General features: G+C 42.3%; 1 protein-coding gene across 7 annotated transcripts in view; it reads left to right on the top strand.

The window, feature by feature from the left end:
- The first annotated feature begins 2,243 nt into the window (after positions 1-2,243).
- Positions 2,244-25,863, top strand: part of CLUAP1 (clusterin associated protein 1) — a 71,070-nt gene continuing 47,450 nt past the window's right edge. For 2 of the 7 annotated variants that reach the window (XM_075436361.1, XM_075436356.1), the window contains exons 1-6: positions 2,664-2,771; positions 3,246-3,357; positions 5,415-5,499; positions 9,600-9,779; positions 10,849-10,944; positions 24,690-24,773. In XM_075436361.1, the coding sequence (XP_075292476.1) occupies positions 2,750-2,771; positions 3,246-3,357; positions 5,415-5,499; positions 9,600-9,779; positions 10,849-10,944; positions 24,690-24,773 (579 nt within the window). In that variant the 5' untranslated portion in view covers positions 2,664-2,749. The other 5 variants (XM_075436360.1, XM_075436359.1, XM_075436357.1 and 2 more) reach the window with 5 other exon arrangements.

Raw genomic sequence — 25,863 nt, 5'->3', positions numbered from 1 at the left:
AATGGATGCTCAAGAGCCGAAGGAGGACTCTACTTCAGTGGTGTGATTGGGGATGGGTGGAAGCCGGAGAGAGGGGCTAAAAAATGTTGGCAGAGTCCCGAAACCAGAATGGAGGCAGTGAATAGGGTGAGATGATGCTAAGGGCCTGGGGTGTGGGAGGGTTTGCTCGGCCCCACTTGCAGCATGCATAGCGCTTGTCAGCCCCAAAGTGATTTGAGGAACCCCAAAATTCCCAGTGCACATATGAAACAGGCAGGAGAGACTGTTTCTCCATAAGGTGTTAAATAATAGCTGTTGATTCTGTCATCCCCAACTGTGTTTTAGAGCAAAGCTGGACACTGCAAGGGCTGCTAATTCCTTATCACCAGTGCTTCAGGCTGCAAGGTGCGGTCACCACTTTCTGCTAGAAACCAGCCTGAGTGGCAACGGATGCCGCTGGATGCTTACGCACCGCTCAGACGGTGTTCCTGTCCCCTGGCTGGGTTCCTCCTGCACATCTCCCAGGCCCCCAGCAGCAGTTGTGGCTTCCGACAGTCATCAAGAAACAAAACTTCATCTAAACAAAATTAGAGGTTTAGATGGAGACCAGGCATTGCAGATGTGCAGTGAAGATATCACCATCTGTCCTCAGAAGCCTGCAATGTCATCTGATAGCTCACACACTGCCACACAAATCTATGCCAAAATTTTAGATTTTTCTTTCCTTTCCAACAGAATTTCCAGCTTTTGTAGTGATGCAGGAGAGGGAAAAAGCACCATGCAAAAGTGTGAACTGGGCTGTGGAACAGGGAGCCATTTCCTTGGAGGTCAGTTCATGGGTCTGGGGAATGAGTAGAGATGTGTAGCATTTTTTTCGTGTGGGTTTCTAGAGATGGGAACGCAGCAGGGAGAAAGGCTCAGCCCTCGTGGATGTGGTGTGAGCTCCTGCCACGGTTACATGGCTGCAGTTTGCTCCCCTGTGAGCCCCTATTTAGTTCAAAGTTACATCCACTCCATCTCCAGCGGCACATTTGTGCTGCCTAATATTAATATATAAATATTAATGATAGTTCTATAAATTGAAGAGCGGAGGTAAACAGTACACTGACAATTTCTTTCATTTATCTTACAGCTTTGGCTTTCCCACGCATACTTCATCTCACCTGCCTTCTGCCTGATAGTCAACGTACAACAGCAGTGGAGCAGGGGAACTTTTCCTTCCTGCTCTGGTCCCCCTGCCCAAGTTATCAGACAGCTGGAACACCCTTGAACTAGTGAATTCTTTAAGGCTTGTTGTCTCACGGCATTTTGGCATAAGAAACCCAGCCTCTAATCATGTCTCCTATTTTCTAAAGTGACTACTTCATTTCAATATTTATTCTTTGTAGGATTCATTGCTATTTCCTTGCTTTTGATTACTTTTTCAATCATGTGGATCGGGCACTGCTCAATATTGAGCCTGTGTGCGCACGTCTTACATATGCTTGGGCAGTTAGAACTGGAAAACTGCGGACTGCTCCACACAATGTCCCGAGACGTCCATAGATCAGCCTGACATCTAGATTATTTTCAGCTCATTCTACCCTGCGATATTGATGACACTGTCAGTAAGAGCTGTGGCTGCTCTGTCCGGTGTTTCTGCAGAGTCTCGTGGTCAGAGCTCCCCTTCCTTTAGGACATCTGAAACCACAAAGTGTGAGCGGAGAACCTGTCATGTTGTTGTTACTTGATGCATCAACATGAAAACTGCTGTTGGCTGCGTCCGTAGGAGCAAACTCAGGACACCAACAGCCTTTGAGTAGTTTGCTATGCAACTGCTGACAGGATCAGCCAGTGTCAGTTGCAGGTAGGAGCTGAGAGGTGGCAAGGAGCCGTGTCGGCTGGTCTGGGGACGCTGGTTTCTGCTGGTGTCACTGGGCAGGGACAAGGAACGTGCAGGGGTCTGGCTCTGTCGCCAGGCAGCCGTGTGCAGCCTGGGCTGTGCCAAAGACCTCCTGCGCATTACGGCTGAGAGCTCCACGAACTGCAGTCGCTGTCTGGGTGGCTGTGGCACCATAGATGCCCATCAGAAGTGTGTGTCCGTGGAGAGGAAGGTGTTCCCGCCTGCCTTCCTGCTGGTGCTCGGGCTCAGCCCTGCGACGGTCAAGCCCTGGGCAGAGCTGGGCGCCGGGCTCCTGTCCCGGAAGCGATTCGGGACCTCCTCTGCAGAGCGGCTGGCTGTGCTGATTCCAATGGGATGGAAAGCCGGGTATCCAGCCTACCCTGGGATGTGGCAGCGCTGGGTTTATGTCTGGTTTTCACATCCCTGGTGACTGTTCCGTCGTCCCACGGGAGAGCACGGCCTTTGCCTCAAACCACAGCAGCCACCGTTCAACGTGGCACAGGTACTGTCGAGTCTTCTCTGAAAATAACTGACGCTGGCTCTTAGCCCTCCCTCCCCGATTAACCGATTTAAGATGGGCTCAGCACAGCTCCGGCCCCGGCTCGATGTCACCTTGGTGGGTGGCTGGTGTGCGACAGTGGGAAGTTGTGGAGGCCGGAGCACGGGGACCCGCCATGAGACGCAGGAGGGTCCGGCCATCCCGCCGGTAGGCCCTGCAGAGCAAGAGCCCGCTTGCGCCGCCCCGGCCCGGCACAGGGCCCGACCCACCGCCACGGCACTTCGCTTTGCGCGGAAGTTTGGCTCGGCCGCGGCGCCGTAGGGCCGTTGCCATGGATACGAGCGGCGCGGCCTAGTGCGGGGGGAGGGGGTCCGCGGGCTGCCCCGGCGATGTCGTTCCGCGACCTCAGGAGTGAGGAACCTCGCTGAGGGGCGAGCTGGGGCGGGGGGCCGGGCCGGGGATCCCGCTTTTCCCTTCAGGTTTTTCCGTGTAGTTTCACGGCGGTGGAGGAGGCGGCGGCGGCAGGGGGTGAGGGGCGCTGGGCTCGCCTCGGGCCCGGGCTGCAGGCAGGCCTGCTGCGGGGCGGAGGGAGCCGGCCCTCCAGAGCCTGGCAGGCTGTGCCTTGGCGGGGCTTCAGGAACGCGGGGGACGGGGATGGCGCAGCCTCGGCCTTGTGGTGACCGCCGCAAGCCGTGGTTCGCTTCGCTTCAGTGGTGTGTTTTGTAGAGAGAAGCTGTTTGAACGTTGATTCAGGATTTTTGTTAACAAAACTTTGAGCAGGGGGTATCTGATGGTGAACGAGCAGCAGGCGGTGGGAAGCGGAGCTCTTGGTAATGTCCGTGTTGGGTATGTGAGAAGGAATCCCTGCTCTGGCTTGTTTTGCAGATTTTACTGAGATGATGAGGGCACTGGGGTATCCCCGGCTCATATCGATGGAGAATTTCCACACCCCAAACTTCATGCTTGTTTCAGAAGTGCTTCTCTGGCTAGTGAAAAGGTTGGTGATTAGCCTAGGAAAGGTTGGCGATCAGGCTAACGAGTGTCGGGGCTGATGCTGGGGTGTGATACGTGTGCTCGGAGCTGATGTTTTGGTGTGAAGCTGTATCAAGAAGTTTAAAGAGGAGCATAATTATATTTAGTCCTTCTTTGAGATCTGCTTTTCTGAATATCAGATAGAAAATGTGGCAGTTAAGTTTGCAGGTTTTTAGTTTAATTTTACAATGATAACTAAAGGTGTTTTAGTGGCTGAAGTAGAAAATACAATGACTCAGCCCTGGCAGAGACTGCATCCTGAAGGTGGACTTACTTATTCAAAAGCAGCCGTATCTCTTTCACACATTCTACAAACTCCATTACCATTCTGCCTACATCTGACCTTGTACCCCAAACAGGCTGATAGATAGCGAGAATTTGTCAAGATACAGTTAGTTCTTACCTTGTTGCTACAATTGTTATTGGTGCAACCTGGTATCGTCTAGCGTCCATGCCATGTTTAAAAAAAAACAAGATGATAAAGTACCAATCTACTGCTATCCAGTTGTAGTCTTACACCCACTGAAATCGATAGACTTTGGTTAAATGTTTATGAAACTTGAGGTGCTAATCAATTTATACATGATCTTCTTTCTCCCATGTAAGTGAAAAAATAAACTCAATTTTTTAAGCTACTCATAAGGTAGAATATTGCTATTGAAAGTACAACAGTGACCCGTTTGCCTGATTGTTATTTTTTGGCCTGGATTCATAATTAGTATCCATTAACTTTAATTGCCAAGCTGTTAGAGATTTGCTGAACACTGTTGCAATTGTAATAAAATAGGGAAATACTTACAACTGTTCAAAATTACTTGGATTAAGTCACCTAAATATTCTTTAAAATACTGCTGTTACACTGAGGGTCTAAATTACTGGTTGTTTTCAGCTCATGTAAAAACTTAACTCAGTGTCCCCCATAGTATGTAACAGTAACAGAGCAATTGAAAGAAAGCAAAAATATGGTTTTAAAAGTATGTTTCTCTAATGAACCTGCACACTTTTAAAAGCTTAAAGTTCTGTGTTATAAGATTACTGGGAGCCCTGTGCCTAATAGTGAAGTGCTTCAGTTTCAGACCAAATAGCAACTGAACACTGGCATCCTTTTCTGTTACGGGTCACAATGACACTTGACACAGGCAGACAGCTTTGCCAGCTTCTAGCACCCTTTTAATTACACTTTAAAGCAGAGAGGCTGCTTTGCACGTGCCTTGCTCATAATTTCAAATGTGTTTTGAAAGAGAAGTGACTTGTTTGCCTGTCTGAAAGCTGAAAATCTCAAAGCCTTTTATGAGCCTGGGAATTACTTTTTTTCTTCCCTGGTTCCTGTAGGCTGGTGACTTCTAGAAGTTTCTGCATTTTGCTGGTGATTTTTTAAAAGCATTTCACAATCTTTCAATTTGCTTTTTCATAAGTGTTGTTTATTCTTGAAAGTAATAAGTTTGAAATGATGTCTGAGTGTGAACTTTTCTTGTGTGATTTGAGAGTGTGGAAAAGTGTCGTAACATTTTAAAGGACAGGGTGGCTGTTTTTGTTGTTACCAGCAGTAGTAATCCGGTACAAGTCATTTTAACTTATGACTGGAAAGGCTGAGAGTATTAACTCAGTCGTATGCCTGGTGTTTTATATTGTGAAGCCGCACATGATTAAGTTTAGTTTGATTTGTGTAAGCAGCTTGTGGCTAAAGTGGTAACTTACTGCTGAAAATAAGTATTTCACAGACTTGACTGAACCAGCTAGATTTTGCTCCTTTGCAAAACTGACTGGAAAGAGGTTCTCAGAACCTGACAGTACCATTCCTTCTGCAGAAGCATCTCGGGTTTGGCAGCTTTTGCAGTTGGTGCACAAACCCCTTGCATGCATTCCAGGGTCTGGATACCCCAGTCTGCAGTAGGAGCTAAAGATTTGTTTTCCAGTCTTGTACATGTTTGTTATGTTTGATTTTTGCCTTGCAAATGAAGCAGTCTCTTTAATATTGCACATGTATTTCTTGTCAGAATCTACACATGGTTCTTTCTACAGGTATGAACCTCAGACTGATATTCCTCCTGATGTGGAGACAGAACAGGACCGGGTTTTCTTCATTAAAGCAGTGGCTCAGTTCATGGTAAGTCTGCCTAAGGAGTCGTGCTCAAGCATGCTGAATTACTAGTTCCATATTAGCTTTAATGCTTTCTCTCTTAACCCCTTACAATTTCCTTGCAGTGGGTGGCTGAGTATGTATTGTGTTCTTGTGCTGTGTTGTATGTCTTGTGCAGTTATAAACTCGAACAGGCCAGGGCACGCTGTTGCTGAAATCATGTAGAGATATGTACACCTCTTTGCAGAACTGTGATCCAAACATCTAACGCTAAAACGACACTCATCCTTACCACTTCATGTTTATAGAAAGGTAATAGTGGAAGATATAGCTGTAGATATGAAGATTTTGGAAGCTGTTTAAACGGGTTCAGAAGAGATCCCATCATATTTATTGCTAACTTTGGATGCCTCATTCTTTTGTGTGCTTGAATAGTCGTAACTATTGTATTGGTACTCTGTTGTATGAGCCTTCTCACTTGCTAGATCGAGGCATATTTTCCTCAGATCAAATCTTTTATCACATTGTGCATAAGCATAGTTGAATTGGACCATCAACATTTTTAGCCTTGTGGAATAAAATAACATAGTCCTTCATATCATTCTTGTTATTTTAATGCAGCGCGAGCCTTTGCTGTTACAATACACTTACACAGCGCTCCTAATCGGGTAGAAAAATCTTAATGGGGCTGCAGGTGGGTCTTGCAGCAATGGAAGTCTTTATGCTAACACCAAAGATTAATTTCTTATAATGCTTTTTTGAATTTTTAAAATATATTAAAGTGACATTTTAACCAAGCCAGCTTTTCCCCTCTGATTTTTGATGATGTCCACCATAAATTTTCTTAACTCTTAATTTTACTATGTTCAGAGCATGATACACTTCTGTACATACCAGAATGCACTTTTGAGCCCCAGAGCATCATAAGATGTAGTGAACAGATCTGTTTTGTTTGGAGGGATTTCTCCTCTCCAAATCAAGCATGTTTTAAAAGGACAAGTATGGAAGGAGAAATAATGTTATGCATACATTTTCCTTTTGATAGCTGATTTTGTGTAAGAAATCCCAAGGGTGTTGAAGAATTAGATAATATGATTCAGAAAACAAAATGAATAGAAATTTTTTTAGTCATCCTGTACTTAGTCTCCGTTAATATTACAAGATAACATGGGGAATATTGTAGGTTTTCAGCCTTCTCAGAATGAGAATAGCTTGTAGACACTTCCTTAATAATTCACTGTCTGTGGAATCCAGTTATCTTTTCCAGTAGCTAATAGCTTTATGCATCTGTAGCCCGATGTGAGACTTGATGGAGACAGATTTGTCTCTGAAGACAATATCAGGATAGATTAATCATCGTGAAATGTAACTAGAGTATTGCTCTCCGTTACTGAACGAGGAGTAAAGATGTACAATACAAATTATGTATTGCTCTGTGTTACTGGTGGTTTGAGAACTTACCAAAGGTCTCCTTTTTGGATGTAAAAGTTCCTCGGGTGTCTGCAGGGTTGTCTTTCGTGATTTTATAATCATTTGCCCATCTATAACTGTGCTAGTCTTTGTGGCTCAATACCTGGCTCCTGCCTGAGCCCACTTGGATCCAAATTTGAAGTAGAGTGCAGCACAAAGCCTCTGATGAGTTTAGTGTCCTAGAAGTGCATTCATGAAAACATACTTAGCCAACCAAGGTACCAAACTTTTTGAAAAAGGCAGACACGTTTGTTTTTTAAAAAGTGATGGGAGAAGCAGTTGATGCGATGTCTGCTGATAGTCTTCCTGAGTGCTTTCTGGGCAGTAAGTATCATGTGTTCCATTCCCATTTCAGCCTGTGGAGAGTTAGAGCCACTACTTCAGTACTTGGGAGACTATCCTAAGTATTAAAGAAGACAGGGAGATGAGAGCAATCCTCATTCTTCCTATGGAGAATGTGCCATTGGACAGGAAAGACTGCGGAATGTTTGGGCTGGACAGGATAAAGACCATGAGTCTGCAGCTGAACAGCTGGAGCACTCAGCTGGGAGTTCTGATTCTTCCCTGGACTGTTTCTGCATCCCCATCACACTGTCAAAATTTGGCTCTATGATAAAAACAAAGCAGATTTTAAAGGAAAATAAACTTTCTGGTTGTTGATGCCATCCTTGCAGTGTATTTTTATTTTTCTTTTCCATTGCATTTTAATAATATGATCTTCAGAATAGATGGAGGTGATTTTTAATGATACTTTAAAACAAATGAGGATTATAAAATAGCTGACTCTCTCAAGCTTTCCAAACATGAAGTTACCTTCTTGAGTAAGCAGTGCCATTATGCCAGTCTGAAAACTATATGTCCTCGTCTGTATATTTTTTTCCTCTTTTTAAGTAGTCTTTCAGTGAAAAAAATTTTTTTTTGTCCTTTTATTAGACATTGATTTTTTTCTTTCTTGGGGTTGAATGGAACTGAAATTGGAATTCATGTCTTTAACAACATCCTTTATGATGTGGTGCAATAGTCGTCTTTGTGTAGGGGATGTTTAACAGATTTTGTCAATTTAATGACCTGCTTCTCTTAAAATTTAATACCTACTGTTTCTGCAATTAGTTTTTTAGATTCCTTCTACTGAAAGGGAAGGAAGGAGAACAAGTCTGGCTTTCCCCTTTGTGTATGGGCTCATTTGAGGTCACGCTGGTCAAAATTTTCAAAAGCGATTAGGGTTTTTTGTACCATAAGTCTGGCATTCTCCCAGCTCAGGGTGTACAACATCAGTAACCTATCCTGGGAGTTTTGATTTCACTTTTCAGGTGAGTTTCTGCCAGCAGGAAGCAGATGTAGAATCAGTTTCCTCTGCTGGGTTGAGATTTTGGGATGAGAGAGGCAAGAGGTAAAGGTTTCTTGGAAATGGAAATCTCATTGTAAAGTCACAAAGTCTGACAAGATGCTTACGAAGAAACGTGGGCCAACAACTATTTGCTTTGTTTCCTTTGTTCTTTGAAAAGCTGGAGATGAATCCATGGTTTGAGTTGTGGTCCCTTCTCTCCTTAGTTTCACAGGAAACTTTCCTGCAGTTAATTGTTCAGTGAAGCTCAGTGCAGAGCAGCCAAAACTTGTACCGACCATTTTAATGTGTGAAGGTTTAAGGACTGAAAGTCTTGTGCTGTCAGAGCCATAGGGGGGTGTGAATTGCTTACAGTGACACTGTAATGCCAAAGCTGTGTAATACTGTGAGTGAATCGTGGATAGGTTCTTTCTGCCACTGAGTATTCCCAAAGGATAAACATTTTAGCAGAAATTTCGTCTTTAAAAGATACTGAAAGGATGTTAAGTCGTTTGGATGCTTAGTTTTTGTATTCGTAACCGGTGATCAGGTTTTCTTTGCTTGCCTGTTTAGATGTGCCATCAGGAAGACTGCCTCACAGTTTTACCTGAAGTTTGATGTTGACTCCTTGCGGCTGTTCGTTTATAATATAATCTTGTCAGGAATTTCAAGAACAACGTCTGTGTCCTTTCTGACAGATGTATCATTTCTATTATTCTCTCCCCCCCCCCCCCCCCTTCATTATTTTGAAGTATGAAAAGATAACATTATAATTTTTAATGTTTTTTCCTTACTGCTCTGTCTGTGCTTTTCAGAGATGGAAGACAAGAGAATAAAATCAGTAATACCATAGCAGAGAAAAATTTGAGAGAAACGATATAATATTCTGAAGGTACTGCTGGAAGAGAAGACAGTTAAATTAGGATAATTGATCTTATTCTTGTAACTCATTAAGGGTGAAATTTACCTCTCCGCAGCATCATCATGAGACCTGGGCAGCACTTACATTCCACTTAAACTTAATTTGAATTTAAGTGGTGCACAGGGTTTTTGCTGATCTTCATGCAGGGAAGAATTAATGGATGGTTTGAGTTTTTTCATTCTGGTAATTATCTGCAAATGTTCTGACATGCAGAAAGTACACATGTTTCAGAAAAATTTCTTCTAGAAACATCGGTAATACGGTGAGGCAAACTTGTGTTTCCAAATGGGAGAATTTATTTCTGCATAGAAGAGCTTGGTGCCCCCCAAAATAGCATTTGAGTGAAGTGTGAGGAGGTAAATGAAGATTTTGTTCTTTCTGACACGATGAATTTGTTCTTGCTTCCCAAAGGCTACCAAAGCTCACATAAAGCTCAACACGAAGAAGCTTTACCAGGCAGATGGCTATGCAGTGAAGGAACTGCTAAAGGTCACCTCTGTGCTTTACGGTGCTATGAATACCAAGGGAGTGGAACGCGCAGACATGAGTGAGGAAGACAGCACCAAGTTCAAGTTTGATCTTGGCTCAAAAGTAAGGCAAACTTATGCTGCGGGCAGAGGTTTTGTGTTAACTTACGAAAAACAACTCCATTTTCTGTCTGAAACTTAAGTAAACAATGTTCTTGCAAGGGAGTGGGTATGGCTGTAACTTGTACTTTTGTATTTGAGGTTATATGCTAGGACTTGTTTTCCAGAAGTGTAGTGCGAGGCAACGGTGGCACAAAATTGGTTATCTTGGTTTTGGACTGCTGTGAAATCATGGAAGTATTGGAGTAGGTCAGAAGAGAGTCTATTTCTATCTACTAATCTCATTGCAACAGGGGAGCTTGTAAAATACTGACTGAAAGTTGGTTTTGAGCCTGTTTGCATTGAAGGAATGGGGAATCTTCATATCATCCCAACAGACAGCAAAGTTGTTCAAGCCCTTAAGATAAATGCCGTCTCTAGATATTAAAAAAAAACAACACTTTGTTAAATAAGAGGAGTTCCTGTTACTGCTTTTTGCTAGTTTTAGCACCTCTTCTATATTCTAATATTTTTAGTCTTTGATTCTTTTATAGCTGCACTAAGTCATGCCTGCGTGTTAGGCAATAATACTACCATTCTTGAAAAAATGGCAGGACCACAGGCAATTTTTCCTCTGTTTGAGTCTGGTGTGTCTCTCTGAAGAAATAATGGAAAAACACTTGTAGGTGATCAATATTCATTACCTATGCAATGTCTTAGTCGCGTTCCTTTTGGTATATATACTTTTTACGTTTGCCTATGAAAAAGAAGATGTTTCCCATTGCCCTGGGCAGCAAGTGAACCAAAAACTGGCTGCGTCATGCTTTTAAGGAGGTTTTTTTGTTGGCCTGAAGTGGCTGAGATTTCACCCAGAAGCGTCTGTCTGAATGATGCCTCTTGTAGACCATTTTAAAGCCAAGAGACAGGCTCACTCTGATTCCGGTGGATGACTTTTTTAATTCTGTAGCAGAGCTTTGGCCACTGTGCTGACCTCCTATGCAATTTTAACAGCAGAACGGGAAAAATCATTGTGTATTTTCTTTGTGATGTTGGAGATTCTCTTTTGCTATTCAGTGCTGTTACTGTATTTCCAGATTGCTGACTTGAAGGCGGCTAGACAGCTTGCTTCCGAAATCACCTCCCAAGGCGCAAGTCTGTATGACTTGCTTGGCAAAGAAGTTGAACTAAGGGTGAGTACATCCTGGAGAGGGTATAAAAACTTGTCTTCACTGGGTGCTGCAAAGGAAAAGGGTGAAAAACGTATCAGTAGTTTTTAACAGCTGCATCTAAAATCAAGATTCTGTGAGTCTGAAGGAATGGGTCAGCAAGTTTGCATTTCCTTCCCACTCATGTTCATACTTGGATTGCAGTAAGCCTGAGAGATCAGTTTTCTGCTTAGCAGTAAACTGAAATACTCTCTGTAGAACTTTTTGGAAATATTCACTTTATATGTATGTTCTAGTGGTGGGGATAGATATATTCTGAAAGATAAATGATTAGCACCATTAGTTTTGCCAGTGCAAGGCTCGTTATTTCTGTTACAGTAATTGAAGGCCTCGCAAGCCTGCAGGGTACATATTCTTTAGCTTAGTTGTAAAATCACAGGCTGTTGCATGAAGTCACGAAGTGTCCTGAAATGCTGCCAATAAGTCTTTCAATTATTTTCTTAAATACATTTATCTGCAATGCTAGAGGTTATTCGTTTTCTGAAAATAGACGTTTAAAGAAGGGAAACCCTGAATGTTTTAGTGTTGGTTTTGGTAATCTTCAGATTTGCAATATCCGAGCTGTGGGAAGCACCCCCTGTAAGAGCAGTAGACTGTGTACCTTGACAATTAATGCTCCCAGGTCCTTGTTTGATGGAGTACAGCTGTTTCGAAGGGTAGGTGATATATAGGGAAGATTATCTATGGAACATTGCATTTTCTGCTGGATATGTTAACGTGGTATGCTGCAGCGTGAAAGGCATTAATATTTTAAAAAGGAGAGAGGAGTGATAAGCCAGTTGAATTCAACATACACAATTGTCACAAAACCCTTAATCGGTCACTTCTCATCTTACATTCTTTGCTTAATTTCTTGTCTTTGAAATAGTTTTCACATGAATACTACCTAAGGTGCAAGTGTTTGCTTTGGAGCAGTAAACTCGTTTTTCTGCGTACAGTGTCTCCAAGAACCCCACTAAAAAGTCAAGTATAGCTCAGTATAAGGCAACATTTTTAAGAAATACTGCAGCATTGGTTTGAAATTGGGCATTGTTTAATCACTTTAAATCAAAGCTTTTAGGAGTCCAACTGGCTTTAGAACTGGGCCCTGGAGAAGGGACTTGCACAAGTGCAGAGTGCTGAAAGCATGAAATGAAAAATCAAGAGATAAGTGCTTCAGTGCAACCACTTCTCATTGGGCCCATTAAGAAATCTTTGATGGAAGATTATTTAAAGGTGCAATTTCTAAAAGGACAGTATTTCTTATATACTGTAGCAAGCGTGTGTTTCTTGTGGGGTAATGACTGAGTGCACAAGATGGGGCTAACTAATCTAATAGGTACACAGTTTCTATTTTGCAAAAAGAATTGATAGTTTGAACTTGTTGTCTTTAAGAAATTCTGTCTTAGGAAAGATGACCTTTGCTTCTGTCTCATTAGCTCTGGGTTTATATCCTAAAAGCACAAAGTGACACTATGACAGCACAGTGAGAACTTCCGGAGAGCAGCAGAAAAGACTTTCATGCTCTGTTCCTTATGATTTGTGGCTGGTTCCAGCCTTCTTCAGTGGTTTGCTAAACTTGAGGAACCCATTTTTGACATGTGTGTTAAATGCCAAGTTTGGCACATAAATGTGTGACAGGTTTGAAACTTGATCCTGTAGCAAAGCAAATAGGTTTCGGGTTAAAAGCCATGAGACTGTACTAACCAGTTGTTCAGTGGAATTTGTCAAGTTTTCCTTTTTTAATTATCAGCACCCAACTCTGCTTTTCACTTGAAGCAAGAAATTTGCTCGTCAAATGAGAGGCTTAGAGCCAAATGCTGCTGTTTTCTTCCATCGCTGTTAGGTCTGATAATGCGCACAGAAGTCAGTGGAGCTGCAGTTCTTGCTAAGCAGCCAGTGTTGAGGGTGGTAAGGAATTGCCCTGCTTCATTCCACAGATCTTCCCCAGATCCTTCACAGAGTTGGTGAGGTGCTCAGAAGATCTCAGGGATGGCATCTGCTGCCTGCCCTTCCCTCCTGTTTCCAGGTTGGCAGAAGTAGGAGTGCAGTTAATTCAAGCTTCATATAGGAAATTAGAGCTTTGTCTGTAGATATCAAATTAGTTGCAATTAATCTAAGGTTGCTTTTATTATTTTTTAATATGAAGATAATTGATTTCCGTTGCTTATTTTCTTTCAACATTGCGTGGCTAAGTAATGCACACAACAAATTGCACTGGCAGAGGGATTGCGCTATTAAAGGGCAGTACAAGAACAGTATGGTTTATTTTTTCATTACATTTTATATCCTGAAACCTGTTGCATATACAAAAATGCATCAACTGCTGTGAAGACTGCTTCATTTTCCAGTGACTGTAAACGAAATGCCAGCATTTGGCACTAATGGATTGACTAGGTTTGTTCTCATCGTCTGAGCAGCCTTTGGGGAAAGATCATTGGAAGAAGTGAAGTAAAACTCACTGTTTCCTGTAGAAATGTTGACTTTGTGTCACAACCTTTACTTACTTTATTGGAGTTCTTTTTGCGCATAATTTGTATAGAAATTGTGTAGAAAAGCCCTATACGTCAGATAAATTCTATTGTTTCAAGTCATGGAACACTTTTTAACGAATTAGTTTCTGAATGAAAACAAATTTCAGCTAGGGAAGAGTTTATTAGCAGAATGGTTCTGTTAGGTGTATCGTAGATACATAGTGATGTAAACGCATGCACATATTTATTGGGAAGAGTTTGAGTTTGTATTCATTTTCTTGGAAAAGTGGTACTGTGCCTTTCTGATGCCTTTATAAATATGTTAATTCCTGGCTGAATATATAGTTCTTATGTATATGTAAACTACTTCCAAAGTTAATCTATAATGTAAAAAAACCTTTGAATTAAGAACAGTAGGGGAAACAAAACCTACAGGTTTTCATTTGCTGAATTCAGGTTATGATGCTGTTATGCTGTTAGCTAAGATTTTGGAGGGGGAAAAAACCCACCAAAAAGCTATACTTGTCTCATCAAATGAAAATCACAAATGTCATTTTTAGTTTGAAAAAGAAATCAGAGTTTATATTTGAAAAAGAGGAGGAAGACATTTCTGGATTAACAGTCCTAAAGCATCAGAAAGCTTAGATGTGAAGAGAAGTCATTTGGTTCCAGCCCTGCAGGCAGGGAAAGAGATTTCCACAGTCAGCGGATCCTGAGGTGTCTGGTGGGTTGCGGAGCACCAGGCGTGGAGGGGGGAGAAGCACAGGAGCTGCGCTGTCTTATTATGGCTGTGTCACCTACACTGTCAGGTAACTGTTAGACAGGAGCTTGGCCCAGTTAACTTTGGGGAGTAATTCAGCACTAAGGGGGAAAGGAGTGGAAAGCCTGACTTGACCAGAGGATCTTTGGAGTTAGGTGGTGATTTCCAAGAAAGCTGTGTTGTTTCTAGACCAACTGCAAGTAAGCAGAGCTTAAGTTGTTGGTGTCCCCTGGCAGTGCAATGGTGGAGATGAAGAATTTTTACTTAAAAACACATTTAATACTTACATTTGCAAGATAGTTTGCAGTTTTCAGTCTTACTGATCCAAGTCTTAGAGAAAGAAATTGCAAAGTTGGAATTCGTAGGGGCTGGTTTTGAATAGGTTGGGTCCTAACATTCTGTAATTTTACATACTTCATGTGTAAAATCATTGTAATCTTGATATATGTTAGGACCGTAGTGGAGCTGATGAATGAATTTTGTTACAACACAGTGAGATCCGCAACTGAAAAGCAAATTCTATGCAGGGAGACGTATGTCTTCATCTTCATTGTTTCTTTTACTGCCTTGGGGACTTTCTCTGCATTGCATTACTACGTAGCCTTAATGTTCAGAATATTTACAACTAGTTTTGGAAGAGTAACTTTGAGACACTTTGAGTTCTTGTTTTCTTTAATCTGTTTTCTAGCTTTTTTTTTTTTGGATGGGGAAGGTGGAAGTTGTTCTAGGGTGGGGATGGGAGATTTTGTTCGGATTTCTTTCTCTTTTTCGCTCTTCACACACTGTACTAAATGCTTAGGATGATTAAAAGAAGTAGCAGTTGAAAATACCAGTGCTGTGATTAAGCCTGTCAAGCCCAAAACCAAGAAAAGCAGCGATGGAATCAACGTCAGTAGTCAGGTGAAACGCGGCCCCAGCTCACTGCGCATTGGCTTTGGGTTTCACATGCGATGGCTGCCTCTGGACCCACACAGATAGCTGCTGCGGTCTGGTAAACGGCCAACAGCGGTTCGAAAAGTCAGTGGTCCTCTACACCCTGTAACAGCTGGTCGTTCATGGGGAAACGGGCACGATGAATCTGCGCGGGGAGGGAGGGGTGGTGAGGTGATCCAAAAAATTCTTTAGCACAGAATAAAGCAATAGTGACTTTCAAAGTCAGTTGTGGTCAGCTGAGGAAGGACGCTCATGAGTTGTTATACATTGAACATCTGAAATCTAAAAGGAACAATCTGCGGCTATCTGTAACGCGTCAGCGAAGCTGGCCAACTCTGACTGCCGGCCACTTTGCATCTGCCAGAGGTGCTGTGGACGCATTAGCAGGAGCCTGTCAAGAAGGTGCCTTGCTTAGACTTCCTGAATTATTGGATGCAGTAAGATAATGAAGCAAAAAAAATTCCAAAATAAAACTGCCTCTGTGCTAGAGGCAGGCATAAAGATTTCTGACCTTCTCAAGGTTGTTTTTGTTTTATTTACCTCTTAATTAGCTCTAAGCTGTGTAAAACTCAAGAAAGATGAAAATATTTTTTTTTAAATATATTTAGCTTGTGCTGAAGACAGGAGACGCATTGGGCTGATTTTCTAATGCTCCTCTTGGTGCTTACTCCATCTGTGACCTTCAATAAACTGTTTATTCCTTGTGTATCCTCTTATGTAAATAAAGTAATTTCTGTAATTTTGTAGATTAAAGCTTTTAACAGCCAGATAAAGTGTTTCCCAATCTATGGAGCATAAATTTCTAAGTACAGGGTATTACTACGAGTGTTATTGTTATGTATGCATACAGTGTAAGCATGTTCCAAAACTGATGGAAGTCATTGAGAGTCTCTTTACTGACTTCAGTTTGTGAAACGCTTGAATTAAACTCTTAGGAGAGCCGAAGGCGTTTAGGTCCAGCTGTGGAACTGAAACGGTATTAGTTACAACGAAAAGGGTTGCCACTAAGGACATTTAACTTGGATCTCTTTATTGGCAGCTTTTTGATTAAAGAACCCTTCCTGCCTGCCTCCCCCCAGCTCATGCTGTTGTAGCTTGCCGCCTACTCTTTCTGTGGAGAGGTAGATCTGATTTGAGTGATGGCTGCATTATTCAGTACTCTTTGAAAGTTAACTACAAAAAATTATTTTATTTGTAACGTTGGAAACATTTTCCATCTGCCAAATGTTAGTTCTGGGTACGAGATACTGCCTGGGGGAGGCTGATAAACTAATTTCTCTCATTTCCTGTGCTTTGGCTACAAAGCTGCCACACATCAGGGAGGAAAATATTATTTCTAGTGGAAATTTGTAACCTGGAATTGCCAGAACTCCGGAGAATTACCTAGTTTGCTTCAGATTTTTTGAACTGTCTTTCTTCAGACCAAAACCTAACCTACCAGCTTTAACAAAAGGGGCTTATTGCAAAGTGGGGAGCCATCTAAAACTGAAGGCAAAATTAAACCTTGCAGTTAAGATATATTTGAATCAATACTGCCCTATATTTTAGATTGCTGTAACTATAACTATGGTTATATGCTGTGTGGGTATAACACTTACGGATATGTGCTGTACGTAACAAATTATTCTGTAGTGAACTTCCCATTAGTGTTTAGCTCGGAGACAGCATCAGCTATAAATTGACGGGTGACATATTTCTCTGTGCAGTATGGGGACCATTTATATCAGTGCACTGATAATTTTGTCAGCTAGTTGGAAGATCTGAATTCTTGTAGCTCAGTTCTAGGCTGTTTTGAAAAACCATTCTAGCTTGGCTGGGAAGAAAATTGCATCTGAACCGTCTTTTGTACGTCACAGCATTTGTCAAAACCTGTATGACTCTGCAAGAAGCTCCGCTTAATTGGGCTAAATCACAAACACTGTCTTCTGAGTATCTGATGAGGTTTTGGTTGTTCATTATTCCTAACCTTCCTTCATGAGACACAAAGTATGTGTCTCAAAGCCATATCAAAATTTTAATTACGGAAGAGAGAATTGTGCGGGCTTAAACATAAGGACAATGATTTTGGCTATTTTTAGCTATTTAAAATACCCTTTTTTCTGCCCAAAGACAGCCACTCAGTATTTCTGTTGCTGGAATACAACAGCTACTCCGCGTACTGCCAGTTAAGCTTTGCCGGGAATGGAACCCCGAGTTGTATGGCAATATCTATGAAGTCAAAGGCTCGATGTGAATGAAAAGTTTAAACTATCTCTTTGGGTGGTATTGCTGCATAGACAATGCCTGCTTCTACCTTTGCTGCAGCTTTGCGTGATGCCTTCATGTATCTTTGAGGTCTGAAAGATGCTGCTGAAAAATACACTGCTTTTTGTTGCTTTTTTACCAAAAAAAACCATAACCCTTCCTGAAGTTTTCTGATACATTGTCTATAAGAGAAGGAAATTCTGTTTCTGATTTTGTTACAGAAGAATGTGGATAAAAGGAGGAACTGAAAAGATTTTTGCCTGACTGGGTGTCTTGCCTTTTTGATGACCCTGCTCTTTTTCCCTTTGAAAAACAAAAAGCAAGCTCCCACCAGTCCCTGCTGCCCAAGGACATTTCTATCTGTTTATATTAGGAAATGCACTCTCAAACCTAGCTTTTGCTCTGCGAGAAGGGATGTGTTCCTTGTCGTCTTGCCAGACTCTGGAAGAGACATCACAAGCCACGTCCTGGTTAAGGACCAGTTAAGTGATGCCCTGGAGTCCTGTGGGCCAATCCAAGCTTTACCAATGCAGAGTGCCATGAAACCTTACACGAAGGGAATTAAAGGTGAGGTGTTTAAGGGTGTAGGAAGATAGCGGTAAGCACATGCTGGCGTTTGTGAGCTGAGGGTAATTCAGTGGAGTTGGCTCTTGAACCAGAAGACTGGTGGACCACCTGGAAGGGTGTGTGGGGAGGGAACAGCAGCGTAGCTTTGTGCCTGTCGGAAAGGTTCAAAGTTCCCTTTCTTACCTCAGCAGTCTGTGTGCCAGAATTTTTTAAGGGGTTTCTTCTGTCATAAAGCATATGTTCAGATTATTTCTTATCCAGCTAGACAGGCCTTCTGATCCTTTTTGGTCTGCAGAAAAAATTATGCTTTCCGGTTGGTTCTCTATCTCAGATCTTCTTGTGGCATGCTTTTTACACATCAGGATAACAGGGGCTTTCAGACGCTGTCTTTGATTGAGGGCTTTGCATTGCTGAGTAGGGAAATGTCTCTGTGGATTCCTTTTGTGGACTGCTGAGATGAGCATACGAGAGCAGCATAGCTTTATCAGAGCCTGGGAGCAGCAGAATTCTCAACTAGCTTGAGCTTTAATCTCTTAAGGAGGAAAATAGGCTGTTAGAAAGTATTGGATTCCTTCAGAAGGTCTGGATTATTTTTAATGTCTCTCCTGTACCTTCGTGTTCATATATAACAATGCCTGATGATCTGTTCCCTGTATTGGCCAAATGAGATTACAATGTGTATTAGTAAACTCCCTGAATAATAAACTAATACACTCTCCAGAGGAGAGTTCTATTGCCTGTATAGGCAGCAGTAGTTGGAAAACCCTTATTTGCAGAGAGTATGGGATGTAAAATGCTTCCTGGACCAAGACTGAAGGCAACAGACAGTGGCAGTGAGGTGGTAACTTTTGTGTGCATCAGGCTTACGAACTCCTGAAAAACAAGGAAGGATTTAACCTGTGGTCAAAAAACATTTGGTGCAAAGGCTGGTATGCTGGAAAAAAGCTTCCATTTGTGGTTCTTATCACAAGAAAGGTGTTTAGAAACTTCTACTAGACGTTGTGCACGTCGATATGTACATATATTACATTTATTATGAGTGACTTGTGTACTGATCATGCTTAATTACTTGCCTTGGTTCCTTACGGCCGTTCAGAAGATGTGTGCATCCATTTATCCATACATCAAGCATGCAGGAAGCTGGTTTATCAGGTTTTGATGCATACTGATGGAAAACCATTACCAGTTCAAAATGCTTCACTGGGCGTATTTGCAGAATGGTTTTTGCGATAGTGGCCCTTCATTGTTAACCAAGTACAAAGCTCTGCGGGAAAATTCTCAGTAAGGGAAGTGGTGGGGTACATTTGCAGAGATGGTAGCATCCCCCTGCCCCTGCTTTTTGTGGCCAGTAAGTGCATTTGGCTTTCTGCATGGTGCCGTTAGTGTGCAGCAAGGGAGCATGGGGATTCAGGATGGATTCAGAGTTCCACGCCAACCTTGCAGCACTCAGCGAGGCAGGAGCGTCAACAGGGGAGTGATGCAGTTGAATGGATTCCCCCTTACACGTTAGTGTATTCGCTGAGCAAGACAACACAGAGTAGCAAGTGCACTCAAAATTTGCACTGTAGTTCACTTTGCAGGACCTTCTGCATGCAGACAAGTGCTAGCACCGCTGCTTCTACCTTGCCTGTCGCCTGCCTTTCAGAGCAACTCTTCAAGTTTCAGTAGAAGGCCAAGCGATAGTACAGATATTTCCCATTCTAGCTCTGACATTTAAGCTAAAGGAGCCGAGCTACAACTGAGTCCATGAAGGTACTTCTAGATTTCAGAATGGACTCACAACATTATCTTTCATATGGGGATTCTGAATGAGATTGTACCACCTTGAACACAATGGAAAGGTACACTGTACCTAGAAGGTGCTGGTTTTGTACCGGTTTCTGCTACGGTCAGAAGATGCTAGGAGCTGTATCTTGACCCTCTGCCAGTATGTGTTCTGTGGAGCCCATACACCACTTGACAACATCCAGTGTTTACTGCTGATTCTTGGTGCTTTTGGAGGGTTTAGTCTTATTTTCTCAACAATTTTCATTGTCAGTACAGGATATTTCTTGTGTTATATTTGACATGCAAAAGTGGGCTGAGATCCAAACTTTCAGGAGCTTTTATCTGGTTCTTTGTTTTGGGTTTTTTCATTGGTGGTGGTGAGTTGCACTTTGATTTTTTTTATTCAGAAAGATGACAAAGCCATACTGTGCTTTTTAAAATCTGAAGTGCAGGTGCAATATAGGCATCTAGTCTCACTTCAGATGCCTGAGGGTGTCCAAGACATTTGAAGAGGGCTGGCAAATATAATACAGACTTAAGGCATACCTGGAAGGTGACAGTGGATGCATTTGTTCAGGCAGTGGAGTCGCCTGCGTGTTACCATGTATTTCAGAGATTGTATACATACCCTAAAAGGTACTATACTTTCCATAAAAGAGAGGTGTTCCCTATTGATCCTAGAGGGACAGAGAGATGCACATTTCCACATCCAGGAAACTTAAGGTTGCAGACCATTGTGGAACAAGTCTTCAGTGGCAGGAAAGACAAGTCCTGTGCTGCTTTTCTGCATTTTCAATTTTGGTCAGCCTTTTTGTGTTTAGCTGGATGTTTGGCAATGAAGCAAGAAGAAGATTTGATAAGGTTACTATTTCTGTATTTGTATTCTACAGGATGCTTTTTTGCTGAGCAAGGTGGAATTCCTGGTTAGGTGAACCAGTTGCTTCATTATCTTTCAGTGGAAAGAAGCTGTACTGAGACACTAACCTGAGTGTTGCGAGAATAGTGGTAACTTGCAGTCCTGTGTCAGGCCAACTTCTCCACCAAAGGGTAGCTGCTGCAGCAAACGGCCAGAACCGCAGCTCAGTGCCCCTTCCAGACGAACAGCTGCTGATCTGATTCCTGTGGACAGAACCTCAGGCTTCTGCTCTGAAGGTCTGCTGTGGCCTTCTGCCTCGCTGGTGTTTGACCCCGGGGACCATCACTCAGCAAATCTGAGACGGGTAAATTCTTTAGACAGATGGAGTTTTGAAGGCTTTAAGATCGCTGTTGTCTCCTGAATGACTGCAATACAGTTTTGCTCTGAGGAAATTTATCTTCACTTTGGATGCCAAAACTGGTGCAATTTGAGCAGGGCTGGCCTCAGTGCAAGCTTCCCATGTCCTGTGGGGAGCATCCTGTCAGGCTGTGCTATGTTCTGCGCCACTGGGCAGTCAGCTAGGCTTTGGTTAGAAAGCTTTCTTCCTTTGTAAGGAAATTCTCATTTCCAAAGAAAACAAATTTTTTGAGTCTAAACCAGCCAGCTGATTTCTTAATACTTCCAACTGGCTTTGTCCAAAGTGAGATTCAAAACTTGAAGAACTAAAATCTCGGCCTTCCATGCAGCACCAAATATTAGTCCAACCAGGGAGGAGAAATAACGCAGCAAGCAGTGTCTCTTGTGTGCCTTCATGTGTTTTCTTTCATAATTGTCAGCTTTAGTTCATCAAAAATAATTTTACACTTGACTTCCCTGATTTTTAATTAGTGTTTATCATGTAAAACTATAGCCAGGGAGCTCTTGGACGCTTTGAACAGGAAGCACTGGTAAGTGGTAAACAATTAGCTTGTACATGAATACCTCTCTGGTTTTGCACATGTTTGTTTTCTCAAGCTGTAATTACCAGGCATAGTCCTAAATTGTTCTGCTTCTTACCTCCTCTTGCCTTGATAATATTTTCTATATTTTTTGTCTCTCGTGAGAACTCTAATGGTTAATTTAAAGGAAACCTCTTGAGTATTATAATGTGTATTCTGATTAGTACACCTAATTGCAAAGAGTGCATTAAAAGAAAATGAATGAGGCCACAGTTTTCAGCTCAGTTTCATTTGCACACTTTTTTTGAGCACGAGGAATTGTGAGTACAGCCAATGGCAATGTAATACCAGGTGTTTGGACAAATTTAGAGAACTGGTTTTGCCTTCAAGTGTACAGCCTATGTGCATCCACAGATTTGAGCACAAACAGATGCACCTTTGTGTAAAGCAAGGCTTTAAAAAATCTCAAATGTCATGTTACTGCTTGTTTTATATTGGGCAAGACATACCAGTGAGGATGAGTTGGGCTGGAGGAGAAATGTGCTTTATTCGCTCACATGGGGAATCAGCGATAGTCAAAGTGGTTGTGTTAAATTAATTTCCATTAATTTACTAGTGGCTTAACAATGTTTAAATTGACCAACTTTGGTATTTTAAAGTAAAGGGTTTTCCTCACACCTTCATAATCTTTGTGGGGTGTTTATTTTTATCCAGGCATAGTAACGTGATCTGCTTTCCTTTTAATCCTCTTCTGTATGGCCAGTTGCAAGGTCCTTCCTGGAAAGAGATATTAAAAATAAAAGTTTTCTCTTGGAGATTTTTCATAGGATAACAGGAAATGGCCTGGTGACGGATACTCAGGGAAGCTGTTACAAACATCCATTAAAAAATTTGTCGACAGCTTAGATGGTCACAAAATATATTTATTTTTCCATTATTTCCATTATATATTACCATTTTTTCCATTATATTTGCTATGTTTTCCACTTAAATTTACTACTCCAAACTGTTAAAATTAGGTTCATGGCACCGTTTGTAGCAGTGAAATGGAAAATGTTCATACGAACGCAGGGGTTAGGGAGGAGCTGTGTGTGTACAGAAGCTGTAATGGTCCACTTGGGTTCTCCTCTTGCTCTGCTGGGGTGCAAGGAGGTTAAGTGCCGTTACCTTCTTCTTTTCCAGTTTAGCCCTGATACCACAGTCTGAAAATACAGATTTCTGCTTTTACACTACGCTTGGCCTGACAATTTTTTCCAAGCGGATGTGGCTGTAGGACAGAGCTATGTAGTAAATGGTGTGGATTTCTTCCTCAAGACTGTGGTCTCGACATGAAACTTCCACAGGTAGTCGAGGGAAGGGGGAGGAAGAAAAGACATTAAATTTGTAGAAATGATTCCAACTTAAAAGGGTATCTCCTCAGAAGTTTATCTAAACCCCATTAGTTACCCTGACCCAACACACACTGTGGTGACTTGTGCGTGTTCTGTGGGTATTTTACCAGGCTGCTGAAAGGAAATTGGTAAGGGAGTTGTTTGTAATTAAGAAGTAAGGTCCTTGCTGTTTCTTTTATCTCTTTTGAAAGTGGGAAGGAAAATAATTTCCTTCCACCTGCTGAGTGAGAAACTATTTGGTTTGAAATATGTTCGCTGTGTAGCAGAGTTCTCACTGTTGCCGTCCGAAGAACTGGGTGCAGTTGGAAGGGCAGTGTCTGCACCAGGCTGATCCTGGCTGCCATTGCCATTCAGGCAAAGACTCCACAAATAAATAGGCATTTTATTGAGCTTGTAAATGTGTAATCTTCTCAGAATAGCTACTGAGCTACATTATTGTTGTCCGCTCTTCCTCCACAAGTGTCTACCTGTGGAGTTATTCAGGAATAGGTATTGTGCAGACTCTTTGTATCCTATTTTCATGCAAATTAACTTTCTGCTGCTTGGAGCTTGTATTTCTGTGTGGACAGGGGAATGTTCACAGCACTTCAGGCAGCGTAAGCTGTCACTGCCACTAACAGATGTAGCTCCTGTCACTGTTCCCAACATAATATTTCTTCTACTTCTTTTCTTGTGCCAGAAAAAAAGCCTTCGTGCAGCATGTGGCAGGCTCGTTCAAGGAACTACTCCCAACAGAGGAATAAGCTCAGCACAAAAAGCTGCTTTTTTGGCTGGATGAGCTCCCTGGTTGGGTTCACCATGCAACTGCTTGAACTGGGGTTGGTGAGGAGGGAGCTAGGCTGCCTGTGCGAGTACTTACCTCTGCAATCTGGAGTGGCTGGCGTGGTAACTTAACAAAGTAATTGTATCTGCTTCCAGAATTCTCCTTGTAGTAGGCTGGGTACAGCCTGTTGCAATGTGTATAAAGTGGTTTTAGATTCTTAGTCAGATGTTCTCTAGACAGATGCTATTTCCGTCTTTATCCACCTGTTACCAAATGGTTTGCCAACATAAGATGATTTTAAGGACATTTAGCTGCAAAAATCTCTCTCCTCTCCTCCTGATAGCAAACAAGTAATCCAATGTTTTCATATAATGACCAGGTCAGTGTTGTAAGACATCAGACAGTCGAATGCATGCTGAATACCCCTAAGTCCATCTGTGCCCAAAACTGCTGAGGATGGAAGAGTTGTTTTCATCCTTTGGGATCTAAACAAAGATTGCTGTTTTGATGAGGGTTCTGAACCACTTGGTTATCAGAATCGGAGAAGCCCATACATCTGCAACATCTGATTTTCATATGGGCATAGGAGACCCCTGCTGACTGTCCCAGCTGCCTGGCTGAGTTAGATGGGTTCATAGTGCTTGTTGCTCCACAATTTTTGTGATACTACCTGCAGTATTATTTTCATGAGTCTTGTAAAGGTGATGAAATCTTCTGTGCTACGTTGCATACCCTGCTGTAATAACCAGTGCAGTTTCTTAAAACCTGCATTCAAAAATACTTGCAGTTCTGAGAGTAGCACTTGCCTTGTTTTGAAAAGAGACCTTAATTGCTCAGTGTTAATCCCAACCTCAGTTAACTGTCTTTTTCATCATCTCCTGTCCTTTAAATCATCTGAGCTTTGGTGAATAAATACTAAATCTTATTCCATTTATTATACAGATGATGGTATCATTACTGCTTGACCACCCTCAGTTCTGCATATATTAATTCCTTTGTGTAGTGTTTAAATATATTGGTGTATTTTTATTTCGTAGGAAGCTAGAACAGAAGCTATTGCCAGACCTTTGGAGATAAATGAGGCTGAGAAGACGATGAGAATTGCCATTGACTGTGTTCTGGTAAGCAAAATGATATTTCTGTAATTGCAAAACTATCATTCCTCTCCTGCAAGAAGAACATAGCCCTTTTTATCAACAGCCTAGGGTTAAGAGTGACAAAGCAGACATCACCTTCAGCTGACTGGGCCAAGTGGTGCTGGCTGCACCTCGTTAGTTAATGGCTAATGTTGAACATCAGTTAATGGCTAGTGCAGACTTTGGTCTTTAGGGTAACATCAGGTGATGAACATGACGTTCGTCGTCATGGTGAACAGAAGTTCATCAAGGCCAAGATCAGTCTGTGATGACTCCTTGTGTCGTGGTGATGAATATGGTTGCTGATGAATACGATTGCTGATGATCCTTATGGTTTATTTGGGAAACCTGTTGTGTTCAAAGTGAACAAGCACGCTAATTGAAACTGATAGCTTTTCGTGGCAGAGAGAAGGTGGTGTCTGCACAGTGATGATTGTGAGCTGGCAGTCAGAAATCACAGCCTGCAGCAGAAAGGCTAAGCAATGCTAGCGGCAGGATCTAGCAGAACATGTCAAGACCCGCTCTGCTGTCACTGTCACACTGTATATTTGTGTTGGTTTAATGTGCAGGAACATTCCTCCAGCTGATGCATCGAAGAACTGCGCTTGGCCTCCCTTGGCCTCTCTCTTGGGGAAAAATCACGTTTTAGTCATATTTGCTGCCTCTGAGCTCAGTAGTAGCCCCAGAAGCTCTACAGGAGGGATAAAAAGTGCCTTCATCTGCACAGAAATCTACAACCCTCCTACGTTGTCTAAGCCACATAAACTTTGCAGAGTCAGGGCTGCAAGGGCTGTACTTGGTAACTCAAAATGTGCTGGTACCTGTGGAGTTGTGAAGGTGGGCTCTGGAAGCAGGATAGCTGAGCTGGCCAAGGGGTGAGAGGAACTAGCACTGGGCTAGTTAGTGCCATGCCAGTGCATTGTTATGGTTCTCATTTTGGAGGACCTTTTGTCTGTCGCAGTCTTTGCAACAATATCCTTGCTCCAGTGCTTGAGTTTCTGTATGTCTGAACCATTATCTGCACTCACAGCCACTGTGCAAGTAAGGTGGTTAATTAAATCTAGAGATTACTATA

Source organism: Opisthocomus hoazin, chromosome 15 (assembly GCF_030867145.1).
Source record: "Opisthocomus hoazin isolate bOpiHoa1 chromosome 15, bOpiHoa1.hap1, whole genome shotgun sequence".
In the NCBI taxonomy this organism is placed as follows: Eukaryota; Metazoa; Chordata; class Aves; order Opisthocomiformes; family Opisthocomidae; genus Opisthocomus; species Opisthocomus hoazin.
This window is presented reverse-complemented; position numbering and strand designations above follow the sequence as displayed.